Source organism: Eumetopias jubatus, unplaced genomic scaffold (assembly GCF_037043125.1).
Source record: "Eumetopias jubatus isolate StellerSeaLion01/CBP00866 unplaced genomic scaffold, mEumJub1_p1.0 scaffold_9, whole genome shotgun sequence".
NCBI lineage: Eukaryota > Metazoa > Chordata > Mammalia > Carnivora > Otariidae > Eumetopias > Eumetopias jubatus.
In genome coordinates this window covers 41,019,692-41,039,397 of record NW_028274815.1, presented here as the reverse complement: position 1 = coordinate 41,039,397, position 19,706 = coordinate 41,019,692, and the positions used below count along the sequence as shown (strand labels likewise).

Sequence of the window (19,706 nt, the reverse complement as noted above, 5' to 3'; positions counted from 1 at the left end):
GCCTCCCTGAAAATGTGTCAACACGTACTGACAAAGATTAAGAATTCAGAACATCTTGGAATTCAGCTTTGGAAAAATGATATTTAAAATGCTTCTATAGTGACTTTTAGTGATTGCAATGGATTTAAACCTAAAGAAAAATTCAGTCAAACAGAGTAATCTGTGTTCCAGAGAAATCTTCACCATTGTTTCTAAAATACTTGATATGGAAATGTTTGGATTTTATTTTTTTATTTTTTTTAAAGATTTTATTTATTCATTTGAGACACAGAGATACAGAGAGAGAGAAAGAGAGAGAGAGAGAGAGAGAGATCACGAGCAGGGGGAGAGGCAGAGGGAGAAGCAGGCTCCCCGCAGAGCCAGGAGCCGGAGGTAGGGCTCAATCCCAGTACCCTGGGATCATGACCCGAGCCAAAGGCAGACACTTAACAACTGAGCCACCCAGGCACCCCTGGAAATGTTTGGATTTTAAATCAATTTGCATTTCACAAGAAATTTCAACACTGCATTTATCAAAGGGAGAAAAGGGAAAGCTATTAGAATTAAAGAATGGTGGTACCTTTGGTTCACAATTTCAAGAGAACGAATTATCCAAATTCTGGGTAATGGAAAAGAGAGTTTGCAACCACAAGAGACAAAGCAATAAATCATCTGCCATCTGTTGTCTCCTATTTCTATAAACAAAGTTTCTCAGTAGTGTTGACTGTCAAGAATTTGAAGAGACCATTCATCATGTCTTGATTAGAAATTCAGGTGGCTACTTCAAAAAAGTTATGGTCCCAGCTGTGGTTGCTTATGAGCTATGCTTTATTTGGAAGTTTTATCAAATTCAGTATTGAATATTTCCCTGAATACCTTGTGTGTTATTTTTCTTATTATAATATAAAGAACTTATAATTAATGTTTTCACCAGTGTGCCTTATAGAATATTACCATTGTATGGGTATGTTAGAATATGTAGTTTGAGAAGCATTGCTCTAGAGGACTGTAGAGTAATTTTCTCTGCGTGAGATTCTGATCTTAGTTAACTATGAAACTCTGTTTTATTGGTACCCCCATAAGAGTAGAATGTCCATTATTTCTAGGCAATGTTGCTTATGATAAAAATGACCCCTGATTTTTAATTATGTATGCATTGGGAGAGACTAAAAATGAATTCTAGGGGCACCTAGGTGGTTCATTTGGTTAAGTGTCTGACTCTTGGTTTTGGCTCAGGTCATGGTCTCAGGGTCTAGAGATAGAGCCTCCCACTCAGCGGGGAGTCAGCTTGAGATTCTCTCTGTCCTTCTCCCTTGGCCCCACCCCCCCGCTCATGTGTGTGTGCACACTCTCTATATAAATAAACAAACATACCTTTAAAAAAATAAACTTGAGGGGCACCTGGGTGGCTCAGTTCTTAAGCGTCTGCCTTCGGCTCAGGTCATGATCCCAGGGTCCTGGGATCGAGCCTCACGCCGGGCTCCCTGCTCCGCGGGAAGCCTGCTTCTCCCTCTCCCACTCCCCCTGCTTGTGTTCCGTCTCTTGCTGTGTCTCTCTCTGTCAAATAAATAAATAAAATCTTAAATAAAGAAATAAACTTGAGGTGCCTGGGTGGCTCAGTTGGTTAAGCATCTGACTCTTGGTTTCGGCTCAGGTCATGATTTTGGGTCGTGAGATCAAGTCCCGCGTTTGGCTCTGTGCTCAGTGGGAGTCTGTTCAAGATTCTCTCTTCCTCTGCCTCTCCCCTGTGCTCTCTCTCTCGCTCTCTCTCAATCCCCCTCTCTCTCTCAAATAAATAAATTTTTTTTTTAATAAATAAATTCTAAATACCTGATGGGGAGCCATAGCTTTGGACTTCCTGTAGTGTAGCAGCTCTTTTTCTAGGCATGTCTCTTGCAGGAATCCTGAAATCTATGCTTCAAGAGTTATTACAAGAGATACTGGCTCCTGTGGACAATGAGGCTTTTAAGCCAGGGCGGCTTCCACACCCACCCAATGTGGGTCTCATCTCCTCCCATCTGAGTTGTTGTCTAAGGAGATGGGAGCACCTGGGTAGCTGATAGATTTCTGCAAGTAGTTCCACAGAAAAGGAAAGTCTGATACTAGCCTGATGGCAACAAGTAGTTCCTATCCTATGCCCTAAGTAGAGGGGTGCCAAATATAGCCTATGAAAGTTTTATTAACCTGAACATTTAGTTGAAGCTAAGAAGATCCCCTGGTGGGGCAATATTTAAGTATTTCTTTTTCATGCTCATGTAAAGGGGGCCACTGTTGGTGTCTGACAGTTCCCTCCCTCGTAGATGTGGGCTTTTTTTCCATATCTGTAAAACCTCTCAAACATATTTATATATGTTTATATTTTGCTATTTTTTATTTTGGTCATTGAAATATAAACTTGATCACATTGATAAGGAACTGTAGGTGCTTCTATAAGGCCATAATGGTACCCATACTTTTACAATGTGATGGATGAATACTGCAACACGTTACTACAAATACCAACTCTTAGCAAATCCCAAACATTCTCGATTCTTCCTATGTATTTAATCCTCATAGCAACTCTATAAGGTAGCCAATATTAATATATTCATTTTGCAAATGATGAAACTGAGGCAGAGTTAAGTAACTTGACCAAGTTGAGACAGCTAGTTAATTGTGGGGCTGGGATTCAAACCCGTGTACTTGGACTTTAGAACCCAGCCTCTCACACACTATGCCCGATGTACTCACCTTCATAATGACAACTGCTTCTGTCATTTTCATCACACATGCTGTGCTAGGCTGTACTGAGTGCTTCCCGTACATCAGTGTTATTAGAAGGGCGCTCTCTACAGTTGAAAGGTGAGGAGATTGAGGTATAGATGTATGAAGGACTGTGGTATTTGGTATTGTTTTATGATTTGTAGATAGAAGTTCAAGATAATGTCTGCTACTCCCACCTGTCAACTCTATGATTCTATCCTCTGTGGAATGTCAATTTTAAAGCCATTAGAATTTAGTGGATATGTCAGAATGTATGGCAGAGTCCTCCCCAAATTCTGAGCAGTTTTAGGGTCCATAGAAAGCCAAGAAAGAGGACATAGTGTTTCCCAATGTGTATTTCCAGGAACATTATATATAAGTGGTAATAATAGGTAGATGGTTAAAAAAAAATTACTCTGTGATCATGTGAAATTAAGAAACATTAAATCACTGGTTCTCAACCTGGGAGATTTTGCCCCCCCCACCCCGCCACTGCAGCTGCCCAGGAGACATTTGGGGGTGTCTGCAGGAATTTTTGGTTGTCATAACTAGAGAGGATGGTGCTACTGGTATCAGGTGGGAAAAGGCAAGGGAAGCTGCTAACCAGCTGACAGTGCACAGGACAACCTCACACAACAAAGAGTTACCTAGCTCAAAATGTCAGTAGTGCCGGGATTGACGTAAATAATGCTAATTACGCATTTCTGTCCTATGGAGCCAATGAACTATTTCGTGAGGGATATATGCGGTGATTAGAACTCTGAAACATAGTTACGTGAGGACCATATAATCATCTGTGCGTGGCTCAGGCTGTATTACTTTCTAAGTGATCAAGTTGGTTCTCAGATGGTTCCTAAGCCTATTATGTTAAAAGTACTTTTTTAAGGAAGCTTTAAAATTCAAACTAAAGCTATCCTGCCCTTTCAGGGAGATTACCTGTTTAGTGGCCTAGAAGAGAAAACTCAAATGGCAGCACTGTGGTTTCTGTATGAAGTCATAATTACAAAAACTTTATAGTGAGGTATATATGTGCTATGATAACAGATCATTTTGAAGCCACGTTATCAGAAATCTTGCCAGGTTGCCTAACACAATGACAGTTTTCTTGGGCTAGTCCCTGAAGAAATTTAAATCTGATGAGTCACAGGGCACCTGGGTGGCTCAGTCAGTGAGACGTCTGCCTTCAGCTCAGGTTGTGATCCTGGGGTACTGGGATTGTGCCCCAAGTCATGCTACCTGCTCAATGGGGAGCCTGCTTCTCCCTCTCCCTCTGCAGCAACCCCTGCTCTGTCTCTCTCTCTGTCAAATAAATAAAAATAAATAAATCTGATGAGTCAAATTTCAATCAGCACATAGAAACATTAAAGGCCCCTCATATTCTCACCTGGGCTCATCAAAAAGCTCAGCTTCATATTGTCTCCTTACCCTTCCTTCAAACACACACACACACATGCCCTGGCATTGTTCTGGAGCTATGACAATTTAATGGGTAATAATTTCATTTCATACAAAAATCTGAAGAACCTAGAAGAGTGGTTCTCAGCCTTGGCTACTAATGAGAATCATCCAGGCCCTACTCCAGGACATTATTTAATTGATTTGTGGTGGAGCTTGAGCAACAGTATTTCTTTAAAACTCATCAGATGATTTCAATATTCAGCTCAGTATTGCACACCATGGACTTGGGGTTCTAAGCAAGCCCTACATGACTTGTTAAAACAGAGTGTTAAACCTCTGGAGTTTCTGATTCAGTAGGTGGGGAAGATAGCCTGGGAAATTGCAATTCCCATGTGATACTGATTCTGTTGTTCCAGGGACCATAACACTGAGAACCTTTGGCTCTAGAACACTCTTATTACAGAAATTTGGAAGTTTCTTCTTAGTTATACTTTTGTTTAATTTTCTAGGTAAGAAGGAGTTCCTTATCAGATATTTTATCATTTCTGGTTAATCAGAAGCCAAGTAAACCATTTCTCTTCTCTCGTTTAGGTTAGATATAAACCCCTACTGATTCATGATATTGACCATCAAATAAATTGAGGTTTATAATTGCAGAACATAGGAAATGGCTAATTTCTTTCCAGGCAGTTGCTTGCTTACCTTCACCCAATAAATATGCTCAAATCATAACAATTAAAACTCTGTAATTATGAAAATAATAAGAGAACTTAGATTTGCATAGGGCCATATGAACTTATCTAATACATCTCACTACCTTAAAGCAGGTAATTACTTTTTTGCTTATAGAAATCAGAAACTTGAAAGAGATAGGAAGAGAGAACAGGGTGAACAAAGACATATGTATGCATTTAAACATGGCCTAAGGTGGATATGATAAATCAGCCTGATGAAAAAGGGCAATTTGTGAGACAAAGAAGGAACTAATATAAAACAAGAGGAGAGTGCCCAAACACCTGGCAGAATAATTTGGATTTGATGATATAAGCAGTAGGAGGCTATTTAAAGTTCTTGATTAGGAGACAAATCATGTTTCTGCACTATTAGTCTTGGTAGACTGGTTTAAAGATGAACAGCATTTTCAGTCACTGTAAGGTGTAACAACAGATAGAGCTCTTGTTTTAAATAATAACTCACATCGAGATATTGTTTTGGAAAATCAAGGAATTCTAGGAGGAGAAATTAACATTTTTTAGAACCGTTGTAGGTACAGTCTGAGTTATAACCAAGACAAACAATAACAGGACAATTTATGACCTACCACAGAGCTGTGTAATTCCCTTATTCCATATGATTCTCTCAAATAAGACATACATGCTTTTGAAGTTCATAGAAGCCTTGGAGTCCAAGTTTCATTTTAGATGGATAGATACAGGTTCTACAGTAAAATGAGTTGACCTGGTTCTACATTGAAGAGCAAGAATACACTCCAGGTATTTTTTTTCCAGTAAAACATAGTAAAATGTAATCTTTTTCAAGATGTTCATCTCGTCCTGATTAGTTAACTAAGGATCTGTTAAGTTGATTAGATCATAAAGCCATCTAGTTTATCAGCAAAGTAGGAATTTTATAGTACAGCACTTGAACAAATGAAGTTCTCTTTTTAAGTCTCAAAGTAAATTTTTGTATTATTTCCTCAAAGAAAGGCTTTGATGAGAGAAAAATCCAAAGCAACTACCCAAGAAGCAGTCGAAGTTTAAGGCTGAATCTTGGATGCCAAGCAGTGCTGACTAGGCAGTTCTCAGCATAGGTGAGGTGTGGTGGTGGATCAACTCCTGAAATGGATGCGTGGTCGGAGGCAGAGTGTGTGGAGTGAAGCACAGAGGCCCAAGGAGTGTATTTGAGGAGTAACCCTCTCAGTAATGAACTGGAAAGTCTAAGGATAGGATTACAGAGAACTGTGCATAGGCCCTCTTAATTTTTGCAAAGCTTTCCCTGACCCCTGCTGCCCCTTATATCTACCAACAGAATTGGGCTTGAAGGAAGTCCCTGGCCCATCTGTGAGAGAATAATTTTGTTAGAGTTATGAGAAAAAAGATCGGTTTTTGGAAACTTTAGGAAGGAATGGATGGGAGGGATATGACTAACCAATACACACCATTGTATAGGAAGTTTAAGAGAAAAAAGAATACTTGGGATTTTAAGTTAAATGGGCTGCAGGGTCAAGAAAAAGCATTCTACAAATGGAAGCTTTCTACAAGTTAAAGAAAAGTTCTGCACATTTTTAGATGCAGAGAAAAAGTAACCCAAAGCCAGGAGGGTTAGAAAAATGTGGGGTGAAACCTCTCTCTCTCGGGAGGAAACCATGAGATACACTCAGGGGCTGAGGTGGGAGCACACAAATGTGATGATTTTCAAGTGAAGAGAGAGCTCACCTTGTGACCACCTTGTTTTTGAATAAAGTTCAGTGGTTCACAAACATGACTGTGTATCAGAATCATCCAGGGAGCTTTTGAACTAGAATCTTGAGTCTCATACATACAGATTCTGATTCTGTGTTGGACCCAGAAATCTAGACTTTTTTTTAAAAGATTTTATTTATTTATTTGACAGAGAGAGACACAGCGCGAGAGGGAACACAAGTGAGGGAGAGAGAGAAGCAGGCTTCCCGCTAAGCAGGGAGCCCGATGTGGGGCTCGATCCCAGGACCCCGGGATCATGACCTGAGCCGAAGGCAGACACTTAACGAATGAGCCACCCAGGCACCCCAGAAATCTAGATTCTTAATAAGCACCCCAGATGATTTTGATGCTGGGAATCCAGTATTTGAAAAAGACTAGAATGTGTTCTTTTGTTCTATGCAGAGTAGAAATGTGTAGTGGAGGAAAAGGTTTAGGGGCTCGAGAATGAGGATCTTAGATAGTAAACTGTAAATAAAAAAGATTTCTAAGTGGCCCTGAGTACTGATTAAGTTAGAATTCAACATCATGGGCCTCATCTGCCACCTTCCTGAAGGGTCTTTAGTAGCAGATAGACCAATGCAGAGCAAGTTTTCTAGACATGCACCAAGGCCATGGTGAACTGCTTGATTTGTCTCTAGGTTGGTTTGATAACTGATATTAATGAAACATCTGAAGTTGACTATAGTTTCAGAGACAAGTTAAAATTTCACATTTTGTAGAGAATCACCCCAAGCATGTCCTAATTATAGCTTCAGCTATAGGCAAAGAAAAAAGGAAAAAAATGTTTTCCATTTACCTCACCTGCAACATGTAATACCTGGCATTTTCCCAGACAGTTCTGATATGAAATGTTAATTAGAACACAAACAAAGAGTCAATGGAATTAGGTAAAAGCTGAGCAAGTTGATCTTTTTCTGTAACAGAACTTAAATTGCAGAGCAACCTTCCATACTCTTCCTCTCCAACACACCATCAGCACCCCAGGCCCTCCTTCTGTGTTCACATGAACAGGTCTTGGCTTGGGGGTTTGGTTTTTGCTTTTTTTCATTCTGGTCCTGTATGCCCTAATTATAAAAATATTTTTCTTACTCAGTTTTATTAAACAAAAATAGAAATTAAAAACTAAAAGTGATTTATTCCAGTGGTTTTTAGTTTTTTGATTAACAGACCCAGAACATATAAGAATCTTGTTCCAATTCCTGAAAAAGTTATCATACATATGTACATAAATTTGTATATATACAAATTGTGTATACATGCAACAATTTCAGGGATTTCACAGGTGACCTGAAGGCTACATTAAAGGGCCATGAACTCTAGGTTCAAAATGCAGAGCTAAGGATCAGGAGAGAACATAGACAAGGGAAACAGTTGATTTTCACTGGAGTGTTCCCGTCTAATCTTTGTTAGTACATATAATTTTTGCATAGTTTTAACATAAAAACAATTTGGGGTTTTGTTTTTGCAGTTAACCATTATCTTATTATTCTAAAGTACCAGAGAATCTTTATAAATTTTATTTTCCTAAATTTTAAAATATATTTTAGTAACTTGCTATATCACAATATGTTTCAGAGTTGTATTATTGAATATTTAAGTTGCATCCAGTATTTTAATGTTATAGCTAAAATTACGGGAAAAAAAATACCTTTGTGCCTGTAGGCAAGTTCTTGTTTTAAGAAATTTTAGAGTATCAGCCCTTTCTATTCTCATTACTTCGTTTCCTTCTCCTATCTTTACTCCTGTCTTTATCTCTCTTAATTTTCTTCCTTATTTGATATGTTTCTGTTATGCCGAAGGTTGAGGAATGCCCTTGATGACAGCTGAAAGAGGAATATCTTGAAATAAACAGTGTCTCAACAATAATTATTTTGTTCTGTGATAAATTGGGCATTTTCCCCCCACCTAATCTGGGTCTTGATTCGATTCTTATCTAATTCATCTTTTCTTGCTTTGTTCTTTCTCATAATTCTCTCAATACTGGGTAGTGTAAAACTCTTTTACACTATTATTATTGAATAGTTTCTAGAGAGCTAATAATAAAAACTTATTTTCAGGTGGCTTTCATATAGGGCTCTTAGGTTTTAAAAATCTGTAATTGACTTGTTTCTGTAAAAACTATGTAACAGAAATTGTCAAGCATATTGCCAAGGTTGTGAAATCTTTAAGACCTAAAACAAGTCCAACTATTTTTTTAAAAGCATCTTCTCCCTTCATTGCTTGAGTATTCAATCTAAAAATAATTTGTTAGAATTTTTTAAAAATATTAAATAATATTTGTTTTTTCAGAAATGCTTTATCTCTTTAGAACACAAAAGTAATGCAATTGCTTAATTTTGTATTGAATACTTTTATTCACTTGACTCAATTTTTATTTGTTCATAGAGTTGTAAGTTATGAAAACATCAATAAAAATGACTACTATACTATTAGCAAAAAAGCAGTAACGCACATTTATACTGAGGACATTGAATATATCGAAATTGATCGATGGGAACAGGAATATCTATATCACAGAGAACTCACTAAGATTCCCATATTTGCACTTTTCCGGAAATGGAAGGCTTTTAACGTGTGGAAGAAGAATGTCCGTTCCAAGAAAATCAGTGGATGTCGAAAATCTCTACAAAAAAATCTGTTCATTGTTAATAATGTATGTATTTATTAATCATATTTCTTTTTTAAGATTTTATTTACTTATTTGACAGAGAGAGAGACAGTGAGAGAGGGAACACAAGGAGGCGGAGTGGGAGAAGGAGAAGCAGGCTTCCCGCAGAGCAGGGAGCCCGATGCGGGACTCGATCCCAAGACTCTGGGATCATGACCTGAGCCGAAGGCAGCCGCTTAACTGACTGAGCCACCCAGGTGCCCCTATTAATCATACTTTAAAAGAATTACAGAAAAACAAGACGTGAATCTGTTACAGGTATTGGTATAGACTGTCCTTGAAATAGAATATTTCATCTTTTTAAGAGAATTCACAATTTTCTTTCTGTCTGGTCGTTCTGTCTTGTCATGGTAGTGGAGCAGTGTTTTCACATTTTAACTAGGTTTGCAGAATGCAAAATTATAAGAAGAGAGTTGCACAGGTCCCCTTCAGTTAGAAGCAGCCTCAGAGGTTTGGATTCATGGCCCCCTTTGTTGTAGATTAGGAAAATGGTATATCCTCTTGAGCAGAGTGGGCTGGCAACCCTTATTACCTCCTCTCGTCTTTGAGTGACTCTGGACTCTATGGTCCAAAATAATCTGGGGGCTTGTTTTCATGGGCCAGTACCTCCCAATGTAACGTATGCTTCCCTCTACCATGGATTCAGACAGAAAGGAAAATTTTAATATTTACTTTGCAGGATGGGGTAATCATGGAAAAAGATCTGTTAAACGGTGTGTGGCTATATTTTAAATCTTTACCCACTCACTGAATTTCAACTTGCATTACAAGTTTTCTACCTGGCCCCTGGGAATGAACCAGAATCACCATTACTGTCATGATCCTTAGCTGTCTATTTCTATGACACCGAGTCACCACCCTCTCAAATCAGAAGCCTCAAGTTTGCTTTTTACTGCTTATTTGTTCCACTTTCATATGTTAATCTGAAAGATGATTATCAAGATGTCAGTCACACAATAAAGGAACATTAAAGGAATAGGGCTAACATAGATATTAGTGCAAAAACAAATGTATGAGAGGTACTATCTCAGGTCATCCATCTCATCAAAACTTTTGCGTTGTAGAAAACATTCTAGTCCTTGGTATCAAACTCAACTTCTAGACCTCTAATTTCTTTAAGGATCCATCAATCATTTGAACCTATTTTACTACCTTTTTACTACCTTTTATCTTTCACCATGTCTTGGGCACTATACATGTCATAAATTTATTACTAATTATATAAAATAGTTCTTCCTGTATTCATCTCTGAGATTACCTCTATTGATCCTTAAGGCTTGTTCTCTTCTGTGCTGAGTCTGTCCTTCTCTCAGTCCACCATTCATACCAACAGTGCTTTGACCTTGACAAGATCTTCTCTTAAATGTAGCCCTAGCAGACTATAAAGTTCTCATCCATTTAAACTTATATTGACCTAAATAACAGACCCATTGTGTTGGTTTAAATATCTATTAGATGCTATAATTACCCACACACTTACCACTACTCTTGTATTTACAATTAGTTAATTAGGAGGGCTGATTGGCCTAGACAAGGTGGAAGGGACAAATGTGGAGCTATCCTCGAAATATTTCTTTTCATGATTTTTTTTAGTAACAAACCTTATTGGCACCTGTGCCAATGTTTCCTTTTAACAACTTTATTGAAATATAATTAATGTACTGTATGATTCACCCATTAAAAGTATACCATTCAGTGGTTTTATTATATTCATAGAATTGATTAACCATCACCACAGTCAATTTTAGAACATTTTCATCACTCCAAAAAGAAACCCTATTACCCATTATTGATCACTCTACATTTCTCCCGAACTCCTCCCAATCCCCTCCCCAGCTCGAGGCAACCACTAATCTACTTTTCATCTTTATTGACCTATTCTGTACATCTCATATAAATGGAACTGTACAATATGTGGTTCTTTGTGGCTGGCTTTTTTCACTTAGCATAATGTTTTCAACACTCATCTATGTTATAGCATAGCATTTCTTTTTATTGGCAAATAATATGCCACTGTATGGGTATACATATTTTATGTATCCACCCATCTATTATTGATGGATATTTGGATTGCTTCCACTTTTTGGCTAACACTGCTATGAACATTTGTGTACAAGGTTTTGTCTGGATATATATTTTCATTTCTCTTGGGCATATGCCTAAGAGTAGAATTGCTGAGTCACCAGTAACTCTATGTTTAACCTTTTGAGGACCTACAAAACAATTTTCCAAAGCTACTGCACGATTTTAAATTCCCACCAAAAGCAAATGAGGACTTTGGTTTGTCTCTGTTTTCACCATTATATCTTTTTCATTATAGTCATTCCTACTGCTTGTGAAGTGGTATCTCATTGTGGTTTTGATTTATCTTTCCCTAATGGCTAATGATGTTGAGCATCTTTTCATGTGCCTATTGACCATTTGTATATGGAGCCTGTTTTCTGAACTCTTGCAGAATTTATTACTGATTCTATTAGTATGGTGTGTGTGTGTGTGTATTTCTTGGATACTCCCTTATCTGGGGAACTGTATATTCAGATACTTCACCCATTTCTTAATTGAGTTATTTTCATTTTACTATTGAATTGTAGGAGTTATTTATATATTCTGGATACAAGTCCCTTATCAGTTATATGATTTGCAAAAATTTTCTCCCACTTAGTGGGTTGTCTTTTCACTTTCTTGATGGTATCCTTTGAAGCACAAAAGTTCTTAATTTTGATGATCTGCATTTTAAGTTTAAAATTGGGAGTGTACGTCTTCTGGGCCCCTTGAATTTCCACATGAATTTTAAGATAATCTTGTCATTTTCTGCAAAGAAGCAAGTTGTGATTTTGATAGGGATTGCTTTACATCTACAGATCAATTTAGAGATTATTGCCATCTTAACAATATTAACTTCTGGTCTGTGAACATACAATGCCTTCCCATTTATTCAGGTCTTTGTCAATTCTTTCAACAATGTTTTGTAGTTTTCAGAGTATATTTTACACTTCATTTGTTAAATTTATTCCTAAATATTTTATTATTTTTGATACTAATGTAAGTAGAATTGTTTCCTTAATTTCATTTTGGATTTTTCCTCATATATATATATAGAATATATAAATAGTATATTTATAAATATGTGTGTGTTCTATATAGTAATACAATTAATTTTTATATATGGAGCCTGTTTTCTGAAACCTTGCAGAATTTATTACTGATTCTATTAGTATGGTATGTGTGTGTGTGTGTATTTCTTGTATACTCTATGCACAAGAATAAGTCATCTGCAAATAGATATCGTTTTACAACTCCTTTCCAATCTGGATGACTTTAATTTTCTTGCCTATGTTCCCTGGCTAGAACCTTCTGAACAGAAGTGGCAAAAAGCAGAAATCCTTTTCTTGTTCCTGATCTTAGAAGGAAAGCTTTCAGTCTTTCACCATTAAGCATGATGCTATAAGGAAGTTTCTTTCCTATTCCTAGTTTGTTGACTGTTTCTATCATGCCATGATGATTCTATCAAATGCTTATCCTGCATCTATTGAGATTATCATGCAGTTTCTGCCCTTTATTATAACAATATGATTTGTTATAATAATTGATCTTTTGATATTAAACCAACTTTTTATCCCTGGGATAAATCATATTTGGTCATGGTATATAATCCCTTTATTGTTTGATTTGGTTTGCTAGTATTATGTCAGTGATATTTGCATGGATATTCATAAGGAAGACTGGTCTATAGTTTTTTTTTTCTTGTGATGTGTTTGGTTTTATAGAATGAGTTGGAAAATATTCCTTCTGTCGTCTGAAAGAGTTTATGAAGATCTGAAAGAGTTTATGAAGAGCCATTTTCTCTACTGTTTTGTAGAATTCAAGTGTCTTCTAGTCTCCTACATTTCCAAGTTTCACTTTTCTTTAAACTTAAGTGTGTGTTTAATATTAATTTTTCAATATTATTTAGTGCTGCACAAGGGTTTAACCTGCTGGTTTCTAATAATGTGTAATTTTGTTGATGTGATACTTTCAGGCAATTTTTTTTTTTTTAGTTTTCACATTCTCAGTCATTTATTTTAATTTGAATGTTACTTTGTAAGTAAAATCTTTCCATTTTTTATTTTTAGTCAGCCACTGCTTTGCAAACAGACTACTCTTAATTTCATAGATCTATATAACCATTCCTCCGCTTATGAAGGGCTGTACCTTTTTACTGTAGCCCTTTCTATTCTGGGTCAGAAATGTACGTGAGAACTCGAGCCCAGATCCTCTGGCTGGGCCATGACCAATATAGCTCCAGTGGGCTCTCTAAGTGTCAAATTGCTCAGATCACCCAAATGTTCTGTTGACGGGGGTTAGGGTAAATTAAAGTTGTGGTGGTGTGGTGAAGGCAAGATTAGTAAATCCAAAGGATTCCTGCATTCCAACCAAAGACGCTGTGCCTCAGTATGGCCCTGATTTTTCTTACAGCTCTTCCGCACTTATCTTCCAAAGGCTCTAGTCTCTAAGTTTCCCTAGGGCTTTCTGATCCAGTGATCAACCCCCAGATTAATAACAATGATTTTCTACCTCTGAAAGTATTAACACTCATTTCAATGCAACTGGCAGAAACTCAATTTCGATGAGCTTCAGCAACAACAACAACAAACAAAAGCTCATATAATAAGGAAGTTCAAGGGATGAACATACCTTTATGAATGGCTGAATTCAGAAGCTCAAATAATATCTTTTCATCTTTATTTTTTCCTCTTTCTCTTCATCTTCCAGCTCTGTATTTCCCCGTTTCATTCTCACTTGGGCTCTTCCATGAGCACCACCTGCCGTGCTAGTTACAGCTGGCTCTTGGAGTGAGAAGAGCACCTCTTGCTGGAGATGCTGGAGAGAACACTGATTGGCTCAGCTTGGTCCCGTGTTCAGTCCTAAGCCAATCCTTGCACAGCCAGGTGTACTCCGATAAGCCAGGCCTGGGTTTGTGCCTATTCCTCATTCCTGTGATGGGGAAAGGGAGGGGTCAGCCTTACCAAAACCACATGGTAATGGGGTTCCCAAAAGAAAGAGGGATTCTAACCCCAGAAGAATTGGAGGTAGGTCTGAGGTAGGTCTGTCCAGGGCAGACAAAAATGATAGCTTCTCAGTCTACATATTGAAACCCACCCTCAAAGTGACAAGTTCTTCCTCCTGTTACAGTCCTGCTAACAACTTAAAATAATACGTAATCCTTACCACCTTCGACAAATACTATTGATTTAGCAGCCTGAGAATGAACCCGAGATTCTGTCTGAAATTTACTAAAACACCCGCAGGCTCTCTTGTACTCATAGCTGCTCTCACAACAGTCCTGTATGCGGACAGCCAGATGATATTTAAGTTGAACCAAAGTAATTTCTTAAGATTACATATTTTTTCTTCAAAAAAATTTCCACTGTCAAACTCCTCTCACATTTTGGCAGACTATCAATATCAGTTTTGCTCTCCACCTTGATCCTTGCACTTTGTCCCTGTACTGAATAGAACTTACATTTTTGGTTCAAGGACTGTCTCCAGAGTACCCTGGACTTCCTTGCTTTCCCTGTCCCGTATTGATCACATTCTTCTCCCTACTCCTATACTCATGTTAATTTATGTAGTATCTTACTTATTTCAATTCATAGACTTAGTTTCTAAACTTTTGCTTCTTCTTTTATCATGCAAATTCTTCCAAGAGATAACCCTTAAGGGCTATCTGACTTCCTAGTTGTTTTTTCACGAAACTCTTCATTTAGAACTCTACTAATTATAACTTCCCTTTATCTGTACTTCGAATAAATAAAGCACTGTTTCATGTTGGTCTGAATAACTGTTGTTTGTCCTGTTTTGGAATCACGTAGAAAAGAGTCCAATAGCTTGGTGTATATAACATATAAATCAGAATCACATACAAATAAATCGTTGACTTTTTTAATATGACTGCTACTCATTTGATTAGATTACAAGTGAGGGTGAATGATCGTGGAACATTGTTAGAACATGTGTCTTAGAAGCCAACAGCTTAGAACTCTGACCCATGATTGTGGCATAGAGAAAGATTAAGTTAATATTATGTAACATAATTTTACAAACACTTCCACTCATTATTCCAGCCCACAAATAAATAGGTTCTTTTTTTAAAAGATTTATTTATTTATTTGAGAGAGGGAGTGGGGGGGCAAAGGGAGAGAATTTCAAGCAGACACCCCAATGAGTGTGGAGCCTGACTCAGGGCCCAATCCCAGGACCCTGAGATCATGACCTGAGCCGAAATCAAGAGTCAGGTGCTTAACCGGCTGAGCCAGTCAGGTACCCCATAAATAGGTTCTTAATGGGGACTGAATTTTCTTTTTCAGCAACTTATCACCCCTGAAAATTTAAAGTTAAAAAATTAACTTTAAAATTTTTTAAATTCAAAGTGGTTTTGTGCTATGTCATAGCCTCTTAGGTCAGTAGATGGGCCCCTCATTACCAGGGTGACTGGACATTGTAAAGTCCTTAAGATAACACGATGAGTCTCTTAGTAGCCATTCATCAAACATAGTGAAATTTAAGACATTGCCCAGTCCTCTATTACTTGCCTGCAATTTCATAGCTAAAAGACACATACTCAAAATGAAAAGAAAGGAATTCAAACAATTTAAATCTGATAATTCAAAGAATGCTTTTATGGATAAAGAAGATATATATATACTTTTATGGATAAAGAAGTGTATACACACACACACACACACACACACAATGGCATATTACTTAGCCGGGTGCCTGGGTGGCTCAGTCAGTTAAGTGGCTGCCTTCGGCTCAGGTCATGATCCCAGCATCCTGGGATCGAGTCCCACATCGGGCTCCCTGCTCAGCGGGGAGCCTGCTTCTCCCTCTGCCTGCCTCTCTGCCTACTAGTGCTTCTATCTCTCTGTCGAATAAATAAATAAAAAATCTTAAAAAAAAAAAGGAATATTACTTAGCCATGAGAAAGGATGAATACTTACTATTTACATCAACGTGGACAGAACTGGAGGGTATTATGCTGAGCGAAATAAGTCCATCAGAGAAAGACAATTATCATATGGTTTCACTCATGTGAAATGTAAGAAACAGAGGATCATAAGGGAAGGGAGGGAAAACTGAATGGGAAGTAATCAGAGAGGGAGACAAACCATGAGAGACTCTTAACTATAGGAAACAAACTAAGTGTTGCTGAAGGGGAGGGGGGTATGGGGTAACCAGGTGATGGGCATTAAAAAGGGCACATGATGTGATGAGCACTGGGTATTGTATGCAGGTGAGGAATTATTGAACTCTACATCTGAAACTAATGATGTACTGTATGTTGGCTACTTGAATTTAAATAAAAACAAACAAAAGAAAAACAAAGAATGCTTTTAGAAAAAGTTTCAGATGTGTTCCTGTTTAATGTATGCACTTTGGAGTTATAGCTACAGTTAACACATAGAGCTATTTATTTTCCTTAATAACCATTCTTGCTTTCCAAATATTTTTATTCTTTCAAAAGACAGGGCTTTCTTTAATGACAAATTTTTATTTTCATGCAGTATTTGCGACCAGCTCTTCTTAAAATAAATGAACTATGCTATCACTTGAGTTTTATGGGACTTTGTCATATTGAAAAATGTCATACCTACACCCTGCAAGAATTTAAAGTTGCACAAGTCATACGGTTAGAAGAGGTAAGGAATTTTGTCTATGGTTTCAAGATTTTTTTTCATTCTTGCTGCTTTGCTATTACTAATTATACATATTCATCAATGTCTAGGTGACAGAGCGCCTAGAAGAATTTCGAAATGAGGCAAAAAATGTGGTCAGGAAGGCTTGTCGAATTGCTCTTCGTGCTGCAGGATTTATTCCTGATGACTGTCTACATAAACCTGTTGAGGGTATGAAGGGGAAAATGCTTTGATAGATCAGAAGTCATGGCTTTCTAAAAAATTAACTCTTTTTCTACTTTTCTTAAGTTTAAATATTTTTTCAGTTCTTCCAAGTGTCTACTTGATACGTTTTAAATTCAGTATATATTGTAGAGGGGGGAAAACACAGTAAATACTGCATCTTCCTTGTATCACCACTGCTTATATATAATATTTTAAACTGGTTACAGAACCTTTATTTCATAAGCATTTTATAGAGGAATCAGGGCCTCTTTTCTTAAAGGTATGTCCAACCTACCAGTACGGACAATAGGTTTGTTAAAATTAAGCAACTGGGTGGATCTCAGGTCGGCCCCAGGTGACAAGAACTGTAAAAGGATAACTAAAATTCAGGTGGAAAAGGAGGGTAGAGGTGTTCCTAGGAAAGAGGTAACATGGTATAGAGATCAAATCTGAGTAAGGGGAATGTTAATGAACTGTCTGCAGTCTTTTGTTGAGTTGAAATCCTTTGATGTGGAATTCTTTTGGATAACTGGGCTGTTTTCTAGAGTTTGAAATATCTCATTTGGTTAATGATAAATTGCTTGACAAAATGCTTGGTTGCATTTTGTTGGTTTTTAATTTTACTTATCTTTTTTTTCCATTTTAATGCCAATGTAGTTAACATACAGTGTTACATTAGTTTCAGGTGTACTATATAGTGATTCAACAATTCTGTGCATTACTCAGTGCTTATTATGATAAGTGTATTCTTAATCCCCTTCACCTATTTTCCCCATTCCTCCGCTCATCTCTCCTGGTAACCATCTGTTTGTTTTCTATAGTTAAGAAGGTTTTTTGGCCTTTTCCCCTCTTTGTTCATTTGTTTTGTTTCTTAGATTCCTCATATGAGTGAAATGATATTTGTATTTCTCTGATTTATTTCACTTAGCATCATCAGGGAAATGCAAATCAAAACCACAATGAGATTATTACTTCATACCTGCCAGAATGGTTAAACTAAAAAACTCAAGATGCAAGTGTAGGCAAGGATGTGGAGAAAAAGGAACCCTTGCGCACTGTTGGTGGGAATGCAAACTGGTGCAGCCGCTGTGGCAAACAGTATGGAGGTTCCTCAAAAAATTAGAACTAGAAATATCCTATGATCCAGTAATTGAACTACTGGGTATTTACCCAAAGAATGCGAAAACACTAATTCAAAGGGATACATGCACCCCTATGTTTATAGCAGCATTATTTACAATAGCCAAATTATGGAAGCAGCCCAAGTGTCCATCTATAGATGAATGAATAAAGAAGATGTGGTATATGTATATACAATGGAATATTGTTCAGCCATAAAAAGGAATTTTACTCATCTTTTAATCCATATTGAAAGAAATGGAATTTTTACCCAAGAATTCTTGACATTGTATCTTCTGTTGTTCTTAGATTATTATGAAATGCAAGACGTTGGAAGTCTCATTGAGTTGCCTGCTTACACAGACTCTGACAAAATGACATACACAGAGCAGGCCAGCAAAAGGCATCACTGCCTGAGGCTAACGTGGTAAATGATTATTCTCTTTTTCAAGAAAAATTAGAGCATCCAGCCTTCTCAAGTTTCATTAAAAATTAAAGCCTTCATCAAAGGATTCACTAATAATGATGAGAGATTTGGAGAATATGGTAACCTGAATGCAGGCCCAGAAGCTCACCCATCCAACTGCCACCCAACAGAGCAGCCACTGGGAGTCAGACTGGTGGAGAGTGGAAGGCATGCCCAAGGCCAAGTGCTCCCCTTCAGTCTCTAAAGCTTTGTTTCCCTCTAGCCCAGCTTGGAGCAAGCACGGAGCAGGCTGTGGTGAGGAGAAGTCAGGTACAGAGAGAGCTGTGGGCCTCCTCCAGTGCACCTGGAGAGCCCACTACCTCGGTGTGGTCACTAAAGAACGACAGATAGCCGCATTGCCACACAAAACTCCACCCTCTCCCTAAGGTGGATTTGGCACATGGGAGACCAGGGCGGAAAGCCTTCCTTCCAGAGCCTCACCTGGGTCTTGACATTGTTCTAGAGTTCGGATTTCCCACCGTTCTAAAACCTCATCATTACAAATAACTTGCAAACGAAATCACCAGACATTATCTGAAAAGTTTTGTGTGGCACGATAGAACACTGTTATTGTTCCTCAGTGCCCACTAACTTAGTCCAAGTTTGACAGCTGTATATTTAATAAATCTTAACTGCGTACTGGTTTATATATGAAATAATATGATAATAATGGCTGTGTCACAACAGAGGTCAATGGAACAATCCCTGAGGCCACCGAGGCCCCTTGGCCTTCAGTTGAGTAGAACAAACATGTATTCTAAATACCCAAGTAAGGAAACGTAAAATCTGCATCTCTGGGTTAGCAGTTGCTATCAAACAACATTTATGCAAGAGCAAAGATTTCACACCTTTACCATTAGAATGTGAGTTACAGATGTTGTATATTTTCTGATTTCTTCTTTAAAGCATCTTTAAAAAATCTTATGGCCCTTTTGGCTAGATGAGCTGCGTGCATTTTCCATACCAGCTATATTGCTCATTAAATATCCTTT

At 37.6% G+C, this 19,706-nt stretch overlaps 1 protein-coding gene across 2 annotated transcripts in view; it reads left to right on the top strand.

Annotated features, from left to right (window-relative positions):
* The window catches only part of DNAH6 (dynein axonemal heavy chain 6), a 213,209-nt gene that overhangs the window by 21,151 nt on the left and 172,352 nt on the right, over positions 1-19,706 (top strand). For both annotated transcript variants that reach the window (XM_088026190.1, XM_028122448.2), the window contains exons 4-7: positions 8,967-9,234; positions 16,794-16,928; positions 17,015-17,135; positions 18,558-18,675. In XM_088026190.1, coding sequence (XP_087882316.1) covers positions 8,967-9,234; positions 16,794-16,928; positions 17,015-17,135; positions 18,558-18,675 — 642 coding nt within the window. The remainder of the gene's footprint in view (positions 1-8,966; positions 9,235-16,793; positions 16,929-17,014; positions 17,136-18,557; positions 18,676-19,706) is intronic.